Source organism: Aplysia californica, unplaced genomic scaffold (genome assembly GCF_000002075.1).
Source record: "Aplysia californica isolate F4 #8 unplaced genomic scaffold, AplCal3.0 scaffold00210, whole genome shotgun sequence".
Taxonomy (NCBI): Eukaryota; Metazoa; Mollusca; class Gastropoda; order Aplysiida; family Aplysiidae; genus Aplysia; species Aplysia californica.
Genome location: NW_004797480.1, coordinates 850774 through 868273, shown reverse-complemented (window position 1 = coordinate 868273; position 17500 = coordinate 850774). Strand labels below are relative to the sequence as shown.

The window sequence follows — 17500 nt, the reverse complement described above, 5'->3', positions numbered from 1 at the left end:
CAGCAAGAGAGAGTGAGAGAGAGAGGGAGGAAAGGGAGAAAGGCAAAAAGAAAATGAGAGCGAGAGAGTAAGACAACAACTGAGCAAGAGCTATGAACTCACTCCAAGGACTTGAGAGGCACAAATCTGACGTTGAAGATGAGAGTGACCAGTCCAGTAGCAGGATCACGGTAGTGTCGGGCAATGCTCATGTCAACAGAGTTCTGAATGATGTCCTTGGCTTCATCATTAGCATAAGACAGCTCAAAGCTGAACTCCTCTGCTGTTGCCATGGCTGAAAACCCAAGAAAGTATGTCAGAATTTGTATTTTTTTAAAGTAAAGAGAGGCACATCAACACAGTAACTTAACCCTATCCGTACACCCCGGGGTCATAGATGAAGAGGATAAAGTTAGTTGTATTCTTCACATTTTATAATACTTCTACTTCTAGTACGAAGATTTCTTTGAAACTTACCGTATTTCTCAAATAATGATTTTGACAGACTGCTATGCAAAGCGTTTGGATCGGATTAACTAGTAAATTTCCTCTTTGGAAAGTGGTGACACAGAGTTCCCCACATCGTATGGATACGATAGTAAAACACGACGTACGGATAGGGTTAAAGTCATTAAATGCCAGGAAGAAAGCAGGGCAAACTGACAGCAACAGGTGGAGAAAGAAAAGGTAGGATCTACAAGTGGTGCCTTCTAACTACCTGCAGTCTCTGAATTTTAAACTGTATTTTCTCACAAGATGACCTATTAAACACCTTTTAAGAAAACCTGCAGTGTAGGGTAAATTGATATACGATAATTAATTTTTTCTTTCCCTGTTTTTACAACACAGAAGTAGGTTAAAATGACTTATACACATACTTCAGATTAATGAAAGTGCAACAAAAATGTGACCAAAAAAGTGTCAGCGACAGCGACAGCTTACAAAATAAAACAAAATTTCATGGATCAATATTCACCAAACAATATCTAAAGTATAATATATTTTGTACGTTACATATAGCCTTCAAATTTGATATTTTTGACAATTTCAAATTCAGTACTGCAAACCAAAAACATTAAATCTTTCATAAAAGGCAAAGAAACCCAATGCAAATGAAATAATTAAGAAAAGCATTAAAAAGACAAACGAAAATTGTTAACATTTTTAAAGCTCATTAGCAAAAAAGATACAACCCACTGACTCACAGTTTAGAGAAACTTTTTTATTATAATAAATATAAGCTGACCAGAAAGAAAAACAGTAACAAAATTCAGCAAATTTGATTTGCATATATTTGGTGTACATAGGTGGACAAAACAAGAAAAAAACATTGCAAGAGCAGTCTTTCCATTCATTGCACATCACATCACCATCTTATTCTATTACCGTGCCTCATGCAGAGGTAATTTGTCTGTATTTCACAAACAGAGACAGTTTTGTGTTTTCTTAACATTAGAAAAAAGATTGTTTGTCTTTGTTTCTTCACAAAATACTCACAACAAATTTGTGACTTTTTTCTCATGAGTATTTTTCATGAGCATCCTCATTTCCTCATTTTGTTCCTTACCTATCCATTGTACTCTCTGCTCCTCCCCCCCCCCCCCCTCCTCCCCCACCTGAACCAGTTTTCAATATTTCTTTTGGTCAAATCAGAAAACCCCTCTCCTCTTAAATTCTTAAAACCTACTGTGACATTTCCATCTTCCGTGAACTTGGCACAAGTGATAATCCAACCCAAAATTCATCCACCACGTACACCCAACACAGAGCAAATAATTGTCCCCTTAAAAATTGGTTGACAACCACAAGATTTTTCAGACCTTTTCCCTTGTAGTTTATTGTCACATTTATCTATAGACAACAACTCAGAGACCTAGCATACAGTTATTCACTACCCTATCTCCGCAGCTCAGTGGCATGACTTAGTGTTGGTTGGAATGACTTAGTGTTGGTCACTGCTCTATCTCTACAGCTCAGTGGAATGACTTAGTGTTGGTCACTGCTCTATCTCTACAGCTCAGAGGCGTGACTTAGTGTTGGTTGGAATGACTTAGTGTTGGTCACTGCTCTATCTCTACAGCTCAGTGGCATGACTTAGTGTTGGTTGGAATGACTTAGTGTTGGTCACTGCTCTATCTCTACAGCTCAGCGGCGTGACATAGTGTTGGTTGGAATGACTTAGTGTTGGTCACTGCTCTATCTCTACAGCTCAGTGGAATGACTTAGTGTTGGTCACTGCTCTATCTCTACAGCTCAGTGGCATGACTTAGTGTTGGTTGGAATGACTTAGTGTTGGTCACTGCTCTATCTCTACAGCTCAGTGGAATGACTTAGTGTTGGTCACTGCTCTATCTCTACAGCTCAGTGGAATGACTTAGTGTTGGTCACTGCTCTATCTCTACAGCTCAGTGGAATGACTTAGTGTTGGTCACTGCTCTATCTCTACAGCTCAGTGGAATGACTTAGTGTTGGTCACTGCTCTATCTCTACAGCTCAGTGGAATGACTTAGTGTTGGTCACTGCTCTATCTCTACAGCTCAGTGGAATGACTTAGTGTTGGTCACTGCTCTATCTCTACAGCTCAGTGGAATGACTTAGTGTTGGTCACTGCTCTATCTCTACAGCTCAGTGGCATGACTTAGTGTTGGTTGGAATGACTTAGTGTTGGTTGGAATGACTTAGTGTTGGTTGGAATGACTTAGTGTTGGTTGGAATGACTTAGTGTTGGTCACTGCTCTATCTCTACAGCTCAGCGGCGTGACTTAGTGTTGGTTGGAATGACTTAGTGTTGGTCACTGCTCTATCTCTACAGCTCAGTGGAATGACTTAGTGTTGGTCACTGCTCTATCTCTACAGCTCAGTGTCATGACTTAGTGTTGGTCACTGCTCTATCTCTACAGCTCAGTGGTATGACTTAGTGTTGGTCACTGCTCTATCTCTACAGCTCAGTGGAATGACTTAGTGTTGGTCACTGCTCTATCTCTACAGCTCAGTGGAATGACTTAGTGTTGGTCACTGCTCTATCTCTACAGCTCAGTGGCATGACTTAGTGTTGGTCACTGCTCTATCTCTACAGCTCAGTGGCATGACTTAGTGTTGGTCACTGCTCTATCTCTACAGCTCAGTGGAATGACTTAGTGTTGGTCACTGCTCTATCTCTACAGCTCAGTGGCATGACTTAGTGTTGGTTGGAATGACTTAGTGTTGGTTGGAATGACTTAGTGTTGGTCACTGCTCTATCTCTACAGCTCAGCGGCATGACTTAGTGTTGGTCACTGCTCTATCTCTACAGCGCAGCGGCGTGACTTAGTGCTGGTCACTGCTCTATCTCTACAGCTCAGCTGCATGACTTACTATTTCCCACAACAACGCCCTCAGGTATCTGAGGCTTCTTGTCTTTAGGAGTTTTGGCCCGAGTAGCCAAAGAACTGGCTCCAGATGACCCAGGCACCACCCCGGCAAGAGTGACCTCCAGCCGCTGCTCCACCTGGTCTCGTGCCTGGCACGTGATTCCTGCTGCCTGATTGTCCTTGACCGGTGCAGACTCAGGCACGCCGTGAATTGGGTACAGCCATCGGATTTCACTGAGACCGGTGCTCATACTGGACAGCTTGTGACTGAGTTGAGAAAACAAAGGGTCGGGGGAATCAAAAGACTTATCAATGTCTTTACTGAAGGCTCACAGACATGGTCAAGTAAAGCCAACAACACAAGACTTAGATTTTGATCAGGGCTCACTGATATTATAGTCTCAGTTGCAAGCAATCCAGTAAGTCCAAATTTTGAGAATTCTCGAGTTTTACACTATCCCAAAGCCCTATCAAAGATGCACCTTTCAGCATCACCAAAAAGCAGTATAACGCTATGATCAAGGCTTACAATTTTTTTGCTTTTAATGATTCCTGATAGAAACAACACAGCAAAAACTAGGGATTTTTTGCCTCTGGAGTAAAAAATTCCCAAATGGACTTAAGTAGATCCCTTGCAACACTGACGTTATGTGTCCTTGAACAAAGTGATGAGCTGTGGTGACAAGAAGCAGAGTGTCCGCAAAACAGATTATACACAGTATGTGAACAAAACACTTAGATGGTATGTACTATGTCACATGGTTGCTTGTGAATTTAGGATTCAACATTCATAACATGCTGTTGATACCCAAATCTTTTTACATTAAATAAACCAATCCACCATAACTACGACTGTTTAGTCGAACGTTCAAGATTCATTTTTTTAAATCTTCCCACAAACTCACAGCCTTAAATTATTCGATAGAACACATATTTGACTTTCTCTACAATATATTTCAGTATGGGTTTAAGACCAGTATAAACACACAGCACTATCTAAGAGTTTGCACCCCTTCTTCTCTATCTATTCCGAAACAGAGACAAAATACCCACAGTTAGTTCACTTGATATAATGCTGGATGACTCTGATTTGAATCTTTTTTGTGGCGTTCTCAAACCTGAGTTATATATAGGGATTTTTCAAAGCTCCACACCTTTCTCACTCAGTCTCATCGGATATTAAAGGTAAATTTGAGGTCTTAAATAAGCTTACAGAATTGAAAGGGGTATTAAACCCTTACCACACCACACAGAGAGTAAACCACCCTTTACTCACCCAAGTGCATCTTGGGGCACATATGGCCACTGTTGTCCATCTTCCCGCCTCACAACAACAGTACAGAAGGCCTGGTAGTTGAGCATCTCTTTGGGTGCAAAACTGATGGGAATCTCCAGAGTCGACTTGGGTCCCACACGCAGACCAGAGTCATGTTTGATCAAGAGTTTGAAGGCAGACTCCGGCCCAGGGAGACCCTCACATTCTTGGGCTGTGGACGGTGCTTCTGTGTCTGAGGAGTGGGGAAATACATGCTGTTGCCATTGTTGCTTTTGTTCTCCTCCTCCTTCTCCTCCCTCTTTTTCTTCTTCTTTTCTTTCTTTTTCTTCTTCTTTTTCTAAACAAGTGCAAAGACACTTCTTCTTTTCTTTCTTGTTTGTCTTCTTTTTCTAAACCAGTGCAAAGACAATTTTCCCATTATTCGCACAAAAATATGGAGTCTTAAAGAAAACATGCAATGTAACTTGCAATTCAATTATATCAATCATTATTTAATTAAAGAATACAAGCAGTCCATATGATGTAGTCTTTTTCTAGTCTTCTGTTAAAATGGATGTATACAAAAGACATGAAGGCTCTTTAACCCCTTGCCCGTTCTACGGACATACCTGGTACACCCTCGTACTGTGCAACTGTATGTGCTGTAGGTGGGCAAAATATACCCTTGAAAACCCATGTTTTGTGAAGTTCCTATCCTTGCTTCAATACAGTTTTGAATGAAGAGAGTTATAACCCTGTCTTCTGTGTCCACTTGTCGATATTAATATGTCTCTTTTTATGCTAGAACAAAGAAAGCCGTCTTGTCTTTCTTACATACATCGAGTAAGAAAGCCACAGCCAATATGAAGAATCAAAATGATGGTTAAGTCTCTGTAGTTTCAAATTGTTTGCTTCATTATGGTTTGTTCTACATGGGTCTGAGCAAAGGTGGAAGCCGTCTCTTTATTCCTCTTTCTGTTGATCTATAGTTTGATGGCAAGTGTGGGCTTTGTGCCTGGTGTTGTCTTTCCTACAAAAATTATGAAGACAGAGCCAACACATCGAATCAGAGCACTTGTTCATCTCAGTACTTTCAAGATAATTACGTTGTTATGGCTTGCTCTACGCATGTCTTCTCAATGGGTAAGGTAATCTTTAAAAAAAAATAATTTTTGAGCAGGTGATTTTATACCGCTATCGACACATTTCAGATCATTTAAGAGATGGGCTTTCGACCCAGCCTGTCAAGGCCAACACAGGCTGAGAGGGATACACCATCCCAGGAGAAAGATTGAGATGTACAATTAAAATCTGGCCCACTATGAAACTGAACTCAAGTCTCCTGCATCTATCAGCTACACAACAAACATCAATCAAGCCATTTTCCTTTTCTTTTTTCATTGAAGTTTACTTTTACCTAACTGCTATTTATAATAAACAAACAACTGTCAATTAAAGATTGTGACTTGTGACGTTTTGCACACTGTGAAATATTTCTCAGCATGTGGTGTGCAAGTGGATAACCCTTGAGTAATGGATCTCTGAGTTTACAGGATCTATGCATCTGAGCTCCAAAGTGGCAACTGCTAAATTTACAAAAACATTACACTGCTACTACACTCTGAGATTTGCTTTCAGTATGTAGAAGGTTAAAAGTAGAAAAAACTAAGGTATGCACAATGGGCCCTTAAGGTTAAAGCATGCATTGTAAAACTTACCAGTCAGCACAATATCTGCCAGCACAGCAGAATCTGTTGGGTTGCGGAATGGAATGATGAGAGTGGTGTTGGAGCCAGCACTGGTGTACACACTGACTGGAGCCTGGGGGCGGGGTAGAAGGCCTGTGCCAGATGCCACAAACACCCACTCACCAAGCTGGATGAAGGATTGAAACAATTAGCATGTCATACAAGCAAACAAACAAACAAGCAAACTAAAAAAAAAAAAAACAGGCATGCGAACAAAAGAAACAGTATGGCAAAGGATTAAATCCCCCTTCCCCCCTCAATAGCACCCCTTTTCTAATGAAGTCTCAATATATGTGTGTGTGCCTTGAGAGAGGTCCCAATAGTCGGAAATTTGGGATATTGAAATAAGGGCATATCCTTGTAGCAAATACAATGCTGAACATGCCGATTTTTTTAAATTTTCAAACATTTTGAATAATTTTAAAGATATGCCACATTTTGTAACACAAGGAGTAAATACAAAGTTTGGAGAAAAACCCAATTTCTAGCACATTTGTACCCTTTGGTGAAGTACAACATGTTACAAAAACAAGTAATAAAAAATATTTAGACTTAAGATATTATAAGATTCTTTCAATGTATTATTCAGAAATGGTTAAACGCATGTTTTTTTTATGGAACTAAACTTTTGATCAGGTGAAACTATTTTGGCCTTTTAACCCTGTTGCTCAAAAAATGCTTTGCCGACAACTGGGACCTTTCTCCAGGCACACCCACATATATGCAGGCAATAACACACTTTCATAAATTTTTACTTTCATCTCAGAAATAATTGAATTAACTGGATGGAGACTCATAACAATTTTTTAAGTTAATAAAGTTAAGAACGTCTCTTTGGAAATCCAAACCAAAGTCCTCCACAAAACACAGGTTGATAAAGAAAATAAAGTGTCAATCAATATTTTCACAAACACATTTTGTATAGCTCAATTCAGAGGGACAAAAAAAAAAGAAACAAAACTTTATAAAATGAGTAGCTCATATGTGTCACAACGCAGTGGAATCAGGCTCTCGTCAATTTTTGGGCATGTAGAGTTATTGGTAGCATCTGAAACCTTGTACTTTTGTCTTGCTTTGGTTGAAAAATATATCCATTTGTCTTGAACAGAAGTCGAGATATTCGCAAATGAAGGAGGTGGGGGTCACCTGTTTTCAGAGTTAAAATTATTGAGAAAATGGCAGCCAAAGATGAGTTATTTTCTTACCTTGAGAGTTCGTGGAAACTGAAAATTTACATTTTTAGTGCCTTTAATCAACGTTTTTCAGTAAAATCAACATAGCAATGTGTGCTATAATGAGAATGAAAGGTATTGAGCCAAAATACGAAAATTGGATAAAAATTAACAAACCTGCAGAAAAATGCCAGTTTCTTCAATTTGATTATTTTGACGAGCGCCTGATTTCACCACGCTGCCTCACATATTATTCTGACTAATCTGAACCAAGTGCTTTATCTTCAAAATGACTTGTTTGTGCCTAGTGCCTCATACAAGTAGTAACTTAATTAGGTATACTCGAATTAAATAAAGACAATCAGCATCCCATAACAATATGTTGGGGCACTAGGCAATGTGCGTATGGTGTAGTGCCTGACAGTAGCACTGACAGATCAGCTTTCACAGGGAAACGAGTTGGCTCTTCACAGTAGTGTGTATAAGACAAGAGTTCAGTTCCCATGTAAAAAAGTTTGTTTTATCCATTACCTTTGTCTTTCTGCTATAACTATAATGCAGTATTCCACTTCGCCCAGGCTGGCCCTGACTAGAAGCATTGAAGTAGCCTGCTTCCTAAAAGATCTAGGGTCTAAACTTTATCCATAACAGTGGTGCATTAGACAATTATACTTGAATACCAAAGTATATCGCACTTTAGCAAATGATAGTCCAGTGTCCAAATGACTAAGCCCCCTTGATAACACCATTAAACAAAAACAAAACAACAAATCAAAAGTCAACTTGGGATTCCTTTCATCCCTGTACTGACCTGCTGACTCATAAAGATGACTTTGGCCAGGTGGTCAGCCTCCCCTAGACATGAGGGCATGAATCGAAGCGGTACCTCCACGCTGGAATGTGGCCGCAGCACAATGGGGCGCTCGTTGTCACGCTCCAGGGAGAAGTTGTTGGTGTTGGAGATGCTAGGGACAAGTTCAAGGGTCTCGTCTGTTGGGTTGTTCAGAGTGATTGTCTGTTTAGTCCACCTGGAAAAGCAAATGAAAAGAGAAAAATACAGAGCTATGAATGGCGATATAAACTGTTTTTCAGTGGCAATTTTATAGGATGAAAAGAACTTGGTCACCTAGATACCAATAGAAGAGAAGCAGATTGATGTAGAGATTGCACTAGGGAAATTTAAAGGAGGGTGATTGGTAGGAAAGATCAAAAGGGAAAATGAATAAAGGCAGAATCTTTAGATTGAGTGCCTAATCTTACATTATGTTACATGACCCCTCTGCGCTAATAACAGTGTTAAACCAATACAATACCAAGTAACATCTAGATCTACGCAGGTTTTGTTACTACTGGAAAGCTCTTTTTGTGAACTTGAGTATAGTGAAAAGTGAGGATTTGTATGGTTTGCTTGGTTTGAAATACTTTCAGAAGAATAAGGCAGGGGTCATTACAGATGTAAAATAAAAGAAGTCTTGAGCAAATGGTGTCTGACGCTGATTTACTTTTACCGCAAGGAGTATACCAACTTTTACTAAGAACAAAACTATGACCTTGAAAATAATGCAGAAAAGCACACGTCTATGTGCTCTGCAGTTATCAATAGTACTCAGAACAGTTAGATCCTAAATATTTGCAAAATTGTTTGTCCAGCTGTCATCTGTCATATTGTGAACAAAAGTATTTTCCAGTGTGTCAAAAGACTACAAGCAAACTTCTCTGAAGTGGTTACGCCCAACATTTACCTTTTTCCGCCTTCATGACAATGACTGGGATCATAGAACTATTGAGTATAGCAAGAATGCAAAACAATAACTACATTCCACCGGGAACAGATGAGGAAAGAAATGACTCTTAAAACAAGTAAAAGGAGTAAAGAAGACAAAAACATCCATCAACCGTTAAACTCTTTCCCTAACAGGCCAAAATCCACCACTGGCCCAGGACTTTTCCCTTGACCTATATTTACACCTCTACCCCGACAAAAGATAACGTCAAAACATCCAACTGAACACACACAAACCATATCTTATGGCCCATCAAACTGCAGGTTAAAATATAATCTATCAGACGACGATACAATATTGAAGATTTATTCCAATTATATTACTTTGGGGTTTTTAAAAGTGATTATGCAATATCGAAGGCATCATATGAAATCAACAATTTTCCAGCTTTGAAAGGTCATATTTTAAAAAGTACAACAACAGCATAATTCAAACTTCCCAAGTAGGTTGCCTCAAGTAATGCGAAGAAATGTTGAAAGTTATGTATGTGTACCTAATATAGAAGTGAAAATATGAGACATATACTGAAGTCAGGGTAGCGTTTTTTCCCCTCATATTTACGTTTCGAAGGGGACAAAAAAAGCCCTGAAATGACTAAAATTCGTCTCTCAGTGCTATATTTTCTTTCGTATCTGCTAACAGGAAGTCTATTCTATCATTTTGAAAACGTGGATCAGCCGAGATAGATAGCAAGCCACTCGAGCCGTATTTTGCGGCTCTTGGTCCAGCGAGGCAAGTGTTAAGCAGAAATTGATAAATATCTACAACAGTTCTGGATGCTTGATGAATATGTTCTACACATCCAAGGACATAATTTAGATAGTTTAGAAGGCAGGCTGCTTCCACCCGGACTATGAAGGAAACAATGTCTTCTGCATGTAACAGCGAAGCACCTAACCGCTACATCACAGATTCTGGTAGTTAAATAGGTACAAAGTGAGACCAAATGACAATACACCAGACAACATCAGAAAACCCACCAACCTACCAACATGGAAACAGAACAATACAAGCAACAGTTATAGCTACAAAACAGCTAGACAATCTGACAAGATTATCTCTGAATTTTGCACCAACCTTCCGAGTTCACATTCCATGTGTGGTAGTGTTGTCGGCAAAGGAGACTGAGCTTTCAAGACCAGGTCATACCAGAACTCCCCAACCTCTTCATTGAAGAAGATCAAGCTGCAACAATGGAGCAGAGTACAAGTTAATCAAGTTAATTACCTTGTTCAGAAAGGAAAAAAATAAAAGCTGATTCTGGTCTCATCTTTACTGTGTACAAGTAACTTGGCTATAACTAAATAAAATGATTATGCATAATACTTAAGTCCATACTAGTGGACTTTGTATATCTTTAGTGTTATTCTAGCCCACCAAATTGGTTTCTGAGGGTTTCAAGATATAGCCATTTTTCTAATTTAGTTATTTTTCCTAGTTTTTAACTGAAAAATCACAAATGCCCAAGCCATCGTATGGCTTAGGCAATCTCTTTTTCATTAACCTTCTCAAAATTTCAAAAAATGACTTTAGCTTTTGTGGAATGATGCTAACGATATACCTGCCTACATTTCTGAAAGTAGAAGCTTTGTGTGTGGGTGACAACTGTAAACTAATTTATTCATCTACACCAGACTTTGCCTCACAGGAAATGATACATAGAGGCACAACACTTTTGAGTCACAGGTCCTGATCATTTACGGTAAACTCCTTACCTGCCCCTAGTTTCTCCTATCTGAGAGGGAGCATAGGTGAGGGTGTAGACATCCTTCTCACCAGGCGGGAGGGTGATCATGAGTGGACCCGTCAGGTCTCGCCCTTTGATGGTCGCTGTCAGAGTTATCTCTTTTGGCGTTGGGTTACGAACAATCACCTCCAGTACAGCCTTTTTCTGTTGTAAAAAAGCAAAAACAAGTTTCAATCTCAATTCTTAGTTTATTTGCCTTACAGGATAAGCTCTACGATACAATACTAAGAATTCACAACCTGGGTACAATTTGTTGACGAAGAAGCAACAGCAGGAAAGAAAAAAAAAAGAAGATGGCTTTACAAGCAAAATCCTCTAATGCTGTGACAAGTTATCTCTAGATTATCAATCACCATGTCACTTCTTTTTTGTTCACTCTTATGAGTTAGGGGATAATAAGAAGGAATAGTAGTAAGTGAGGAAGAGAATGAAAGTTAGGGACAGGTAAGGAAAAACTAAAACTAAACCTCACAGGCTCAAGGACACTTAGTAACATGTATCATCACAAACGTCCATCTCGGCTTCATATTGCACAAATCTAGAAGATTTTTCCATACGAGCTCAAGTGTAAGGGTCAGGAAGGCTCAACGATTAGGGCTCAAAGGGTTGGTACTGCTTTCTCTTTCTTAACATCTCTTGGTTTATCCATTTCTGGTGTCTTGAGGAGGAGGAGTTGAGTTGAGACGGAGTTTTAAGTTGACCCTAAACAATAATGGAGACACTTTGCCAAGAACAGATGAAAAAAAAAATGTAATTGTAGATGTTTTACACCCCTACTAATACAGGTTAGATCTTTAAGGAGGCGTGCTGCCTCAATCCCACCTGTCAGAACCAACAAAGGCTGAAAGGGGTACAACATTCCAGCACACAGATGGAGACACTCAATAAAACCTCCCTGCTTGGCAACTGAACTCATGTTCTCTGCATACGATAGCAAAATGTCTGTTTCACCAGAATCAATGAAAAAATAAGAAAAGTGGTAATAATTAAAAGTAAAAGAAAAAGGAGAAAAACCTTGGAGTGTCTATGGACTACGAAGGAAGAGGAATAGCAAAAAGAAGATGGAGAGAAGGAAGAAGAAGAGGGAGGGATAAGTTTACTGCACACTACCTGGCAGGCACAGGTGACTGTCATGGTCCTCTCTGGCACAGGGGGTTTGACATCGACCTCCAGCGAGTACCACATGCGATAGCCGTGGTACTCTCTGCCACTCTCATCCTGGGGTAGTTCTTCACCATCACTGTCCACTTCTCTGGAAAACATAAACAAGGCATCCATCATTATCCCTTAGACAATTTCATTTCTCACAGCATTTGGTTCAAAAGAAGTCTCCTGGTTGTTTTAAAAGGACAAACATTGTGAAGATCCCATTATGGGATGCAGAGTGGCCCAACTCATGAGACATTTCAACAGAACAGGCTTGTTCGACGAAAGGCTCTACAAAGTACAATTTCCAATACTCCATATAACTTACAAAAATGAAAACATAACTTATTTGAGTTGGTTTGAGTAAAGAGAAGCATACAATAACAATCATTTGGTGTGGAGAAAAAAGTTTTAAAAATCAGACAGAAACACAAGAGACAAAAAAAGAAGCAGGACCTACAATTAAGTGGCACCCTCCAAACACCGGTAAAGTAAGACCAAAGGGATAACATCTTAAATGCACCTTTGTTATACAAACCATACGTCATTAATTGGGATATATCAATCCTAAAAAGAAGAAGATAAGAGACATTGTCTAAGCATCTTACTTGTGTGGGTTTTCCCCAGCAATGAACGCCACTACACCCTTAAACTTTCCTCTCTTGGTGGGAGTGACCACAAAGTTGTAGGTGCCAGTTTGATTGGGCAGCACAGTAACAGTCTCCTGACCACTGATGAATGGCAGATCAGACTCAACCTGGAAAAACAAAGCCTTCTATATTAGGCTTGTTTATTCTTTTCATCAATGAGAGAGAGAGAGAGAGAGAGGGAGAAGGAGGGAGGGAGGGGGAGGAAGAGAGAGAGAGGGAGAGAGGGAGAGGGAGAGAGGGAGAGAGGGAGAGGGAGAGAGGGAGGGAGGGAGGGAAAGAGAGAGAGAGGGAGAGAGAGAGGGAGAGAGAGAGAGAGGGAGAGAGAGAGAGAAAGAGAGAGAAAGAGAGAGAGAGAGAGAGAGAGAGAGAAGAGAGGGAGAGAGAGAGAGAAAGAGAGAGAGAGAGAGAGAGAGAGAGAGAGAGAGAGAGAGAGAGAGAGAGAAAATCCAATTATTAGCTTTTACTCAGGTCATTAGATTGACTTCAGTAATTACAGTTGACTGAGTTTTCTGAAAACAGCAACAAATGACTTTGGTAATTTGGTTATGACTGTGATGATGCTTTTTTTCTCTCCCTGACTACATTTGAAGCTGGAAACAGTGAAATAGAGAAAGGTACTGATTACTCATAATTTTTTTTCAAATGTCGCTAAATAACAGCAGCAGACATGAGTACACATGCTAAACTAGAACCAGCAATCTGTGCCAAGCATTTGGGCTAAAAACACTGAGTATAAGTTTCACACCTGAAAAGACTTACAGCTTCAGTTGTTATTACATCAAGAAATGCAAAACATAGCCCAAATTACGTAAGTGTACTGACCCGGTAGGTGAGTTTCTTCTTGGTCACATTTGGCACTTTGACTGTGTGGATCACACTGCAATAAAATAAAGAACAAGTGAGGGAAATCAGCAGAATGTCATTGGAACTTTTCCACCTCTGTTAACAAGTTTTGCTCATCAACATTTCCCCTGTATGTAGCATTAAAACCATTTATCATCTTTGTGGTGGCCTGGGTCAGAAAACAGAAAGATATTAGCCAAGATGCTGCCTGAAAACAATAAAATTTTCTGTCTAAGGAATTCTAATCTGTACCTATTTTTTTCTTTTTGATCCAATCCTTTTTTTTAAAATCTGGAAATAATAATATTATTATATCCAAAACATTTACTTTAAGTTCACTTTCTGCTAAGATGCAAAACAATTAAGATTTAAAAAACTTAATAACATTAGATAAACAAAGTTCAAATGAATTAATTATCTCCAAAGAAAAACTTTTCTCATTCTGACACAACGAGTAAACATTTCAATCACCTAAGCCAGGGTGTCTTGTACCAAGCACATTTATGGCGGTTTCAGTCAGAAGGTGGGGTAGAGTACAATTGTTGTCACAACGCAGTGAAATCAGGCGCTCATCAATTTGTGGGTATATGGAGTTATTGGAATCATCTCAAAGAAAGCTAATTTGTTTGCCTTGCTTTCAATGAAAGAGATATCCATCTATCTTGAATAGAACTCAACTCAAGATATTTGTGATTGAAGGAAGTGGGATCGCTTATTTTCAGTGGTGAAATTAGTGAGAAAATAGCCGCCAAATTTGGTTACTCCAATAGCTAAAGAGTCCTTGAAAACAGAAAAATGACATATTTGCCTTTAAGAGGCAGCTGAAAGCTATCTCGCGTATTAGTGAATCTAATGTTATCAAATTTCACACATATAACAAGCATAGTAAGGAGTCTTAAAATCCGCATTCAAATTTGAGAAAAATCTTTGTTTCAACGGATACAGCGGCCATATTGGATTTTTGTGACATTTCTTACTTAATTAATACTGCACTTATTTTTCATGCAATTATATTGGTTTTTTGCAAGCATCTTGGCAAACAATAGATCTACAAATCTGTGTGATGAATTTTTCCTAAACATACTAGAACATTTCTTCTGAATTTTTTCCTGAGGTTTTCAAAAAATCCATGAAAATCCACACTCCATACACTACCAACAAAAAACTGTTCCATATATTTTTAAAAATCATCGCAAAGTTTTATTACTACATCTTTTCTTCATTCTGTGAAAATTTCATGAAGATTGGAGGAAAAAAAAAGGAGTTATTTTTAAAAGGATATAGAAAAACCACGTTAGGAGAAAATGAGTGATTAAAAAAAATAAAAGATTGACTTTATGAGGAAATGGTGGTGACACACATGCCCAGTATGGGAAGAAATAAGGCTTTAGGGGGTTCTTTTGCGATGAAATAGTTGTAAGAGAGGCTGAAGAAGCTAAAAATGCCAACAACTTAAAATCTATAGTTTTGAGCCGAATCGGGACTTACCGGGTGCCGCTCCTCCCTCAATTATTTTCAGTAAAATTTACTTGGAAATTTGTTTTTATATGGACATAAAAGAGGCTGAACCATAAATAAAAATTCAATTAAAATTTCAAAACTAACAGAAAAATGCCTCTTTCTCCGATTTCTGTATTTCGACGAGCGCCAGATTTCACCCCGCTGCGCCTCACAATTATCCTTTTTCAACTTTTCTTTTTCAATAAATTGGAATTGCCATTCTTGCACACCATTTTTGATATTTTTTGTCCAATTCCCCATAAATGATATGAGCAAAGTGCTTACAATATAGCAAAAAAATGTGGAAGTTGCAGATGAATCTCTGGCCCGAGTCCGTATTATTTCTTCATCATGACATTTTTTTCCTCTTGTTCTTTTTCTTTTTGAACCACTCTCGGTCACTTGCCCAGTATCCTGTAATGGGACTTTTGAAATTGCCTTTTCCGTTTTGAGAAGAGTATCTAACTTCAACAAAAAGCAGAAACCATGCACCAATAACTCTAGCAAACAACTGAATTACCTGGCCTTTGCTCCACAGGTCAGTCGGATCTGATCAAGAGCCAATGGTTTCTGCCCCTTGCCTGTCAGATGGAACACATGTTCTGTGCCGTCCTCTTTGTTGGTCAAGATCAGTTTGCCCTGAGAGAGAGAAGCAAAACAGTACACTTGAGGAATTATAAACAATTAAATCATCATGTATTGAATGCTGCACTACTAATCATCTTAAAAACAACAAAAAGACTATCTCTGCATTTAAAAGAAGTGTATTGCCACCTAAAAAAAAAAACTAAAGCTGAGAAAAAAATAAAAAATAACAAGTAGACAAAAAGATCGATTTTTTTGTTTTAGTAGAGGTTTTACGGCGCTCCCAACTGCATAAGGTCATATGAGCGCCAGAAGATTAGAGGTGTTACAAGAGAGTAACAAACATAAAAAAGAAGAAGGGGAGATAAGGACGATAGATATGTGATAGGAAAGAAGAAGCAAACCACACCAGAGCACCTGCCAACCACCCACAGACTATCTCTGCATTTTTAAAAAGTGTATTGCCACACACAAAAAAAACAATCTAATGCTGAGGAGAAAAAAAACAAAATAACAAGTAGATAAAAAGATTGATTGGAAATTAATCAAACTAACAAAGGTTTTTCACAAACAAGGAATTTTCCTTCTTGGATGGGCAGAAAGCTACTATTTTGGCACAATCCAACAGAATTCAACTAAATTTGACAGTGACCTTTAAAATCAAAAGCGTTTGTTTTTCAAGGTCACAAGTTGAATCAATCATATTGAGCCAAGGTTGTAGCTTTTGCCCCTCCATGAAGGAAAATCTGGGTGGCCTCGAATCAATTCTATGAATCGAACTGACTGTTTGCCCTGCGTATTAGATCAATCTTGGTAACAACATAAGTCATCGACAAAAAAACTTCATGACAAATGTTGGGAGGAAAATTAGAAAAGGGAAAAAGGGGAAAACAAAAACGTGTTTGAAAGAATAAGAGAAGGGGGGGGGGGGGCAAAAATAATTTTAGAAAACAAGAAAAGAGCAAGAACAGATAATGATGACGACTATTTCATGGGCGATAAAAGGAGAGAATCAGCCCTTGCATGAGGCAGAAAGAAAGAAAAAGGAGAGAGTCAGAAAGAGAGAAAGAGAGAAGAGAGAGAGACAAGAAAGAATAAAAGAATAACAGAAGGAGAGAAATAAAAGAGAGAAAGGGATGAGAGAAATAACAGTAGAGAGAAAGAGAGCAAGAAGGGGGGAGAGAATGACACAAGAAAGAGATACAGAAAGAAAGAATGAAAGAAAGAAAGAAAGAAAAAGACACAAAGACAGAGAGACAGAGAGAGTGAAATTTTAGTTTTACTAAGAGTTTTACAGCACTTGCAACATAATGAGGGCTTATAAGTGCAGAAGCTAAGAGGTGTTACAAGAGAGTAACAAACACAAAAAGGAAGAGAGATAAGGACGATAGATGTTTGATAGGAAAGAAGGAACAAACCACACCAGAGCACCCGACAACCACGTGAAGAGAGTGAGAGAAAGAAAGAGAGAAACGGAGGAGGGGAGAAGGAGGGAGTGGAGAAGGAGAAAGAAAGAAAAAGAGGAAGGGTGTGGGGAGAGAAAAAAAGAGGAAATGTAAAGTTGCACTTGTAAGAATACATGTGCTCATCCTTCAGTTATGGACAACTAATTAAAATTTATTTTTTTGAGAGTGCTGGCCCTCAAGAGTGTGCATGCCAGCAAGTTGGAGGGAACAAATACAAGAGAATCTGTTCTAATGGCCACCTGTCCAAGACAATCACCTGCACAAACAACAACTTC

General features: G+C 38.9%; 1 protein-coding gene across 1 annotated transcript in view; it reads right to left on the bottom strand.

The window, feature by feature from the left end:
- The window catches only part of LOC101855563 (cilia- and flagella-associated protein 47), a gene marked incomplete in the record, with an annotated part of 91797 nt that overhangs the window by 7123 nt on the left and 67174 nt on the right, over positions 1–17500 (bottom strand). The window contains 11 exon segments of the mRNA XM_035970022.1: positions 103–274; positions 3334–3596; positions 4606–4837; positions 6303–6459; positions 8316–8532; positions 10366–10473; positions 11004–11179; positions 12146–12287; positions 12790–12938; positions 13654–13708; positions 15695–15813. Coding sequence (XP_035825915.1) covers positions 103–274; positions 3334–3596; positions 4606–4837; positions 6303–6459; positions 8316–8532; positions 10366–10473; positions 11004–11179; positions 12146–12287; positions 12790–12938; positions 13654–13708; positions 15695–15813 — 1790 coding nt within the window.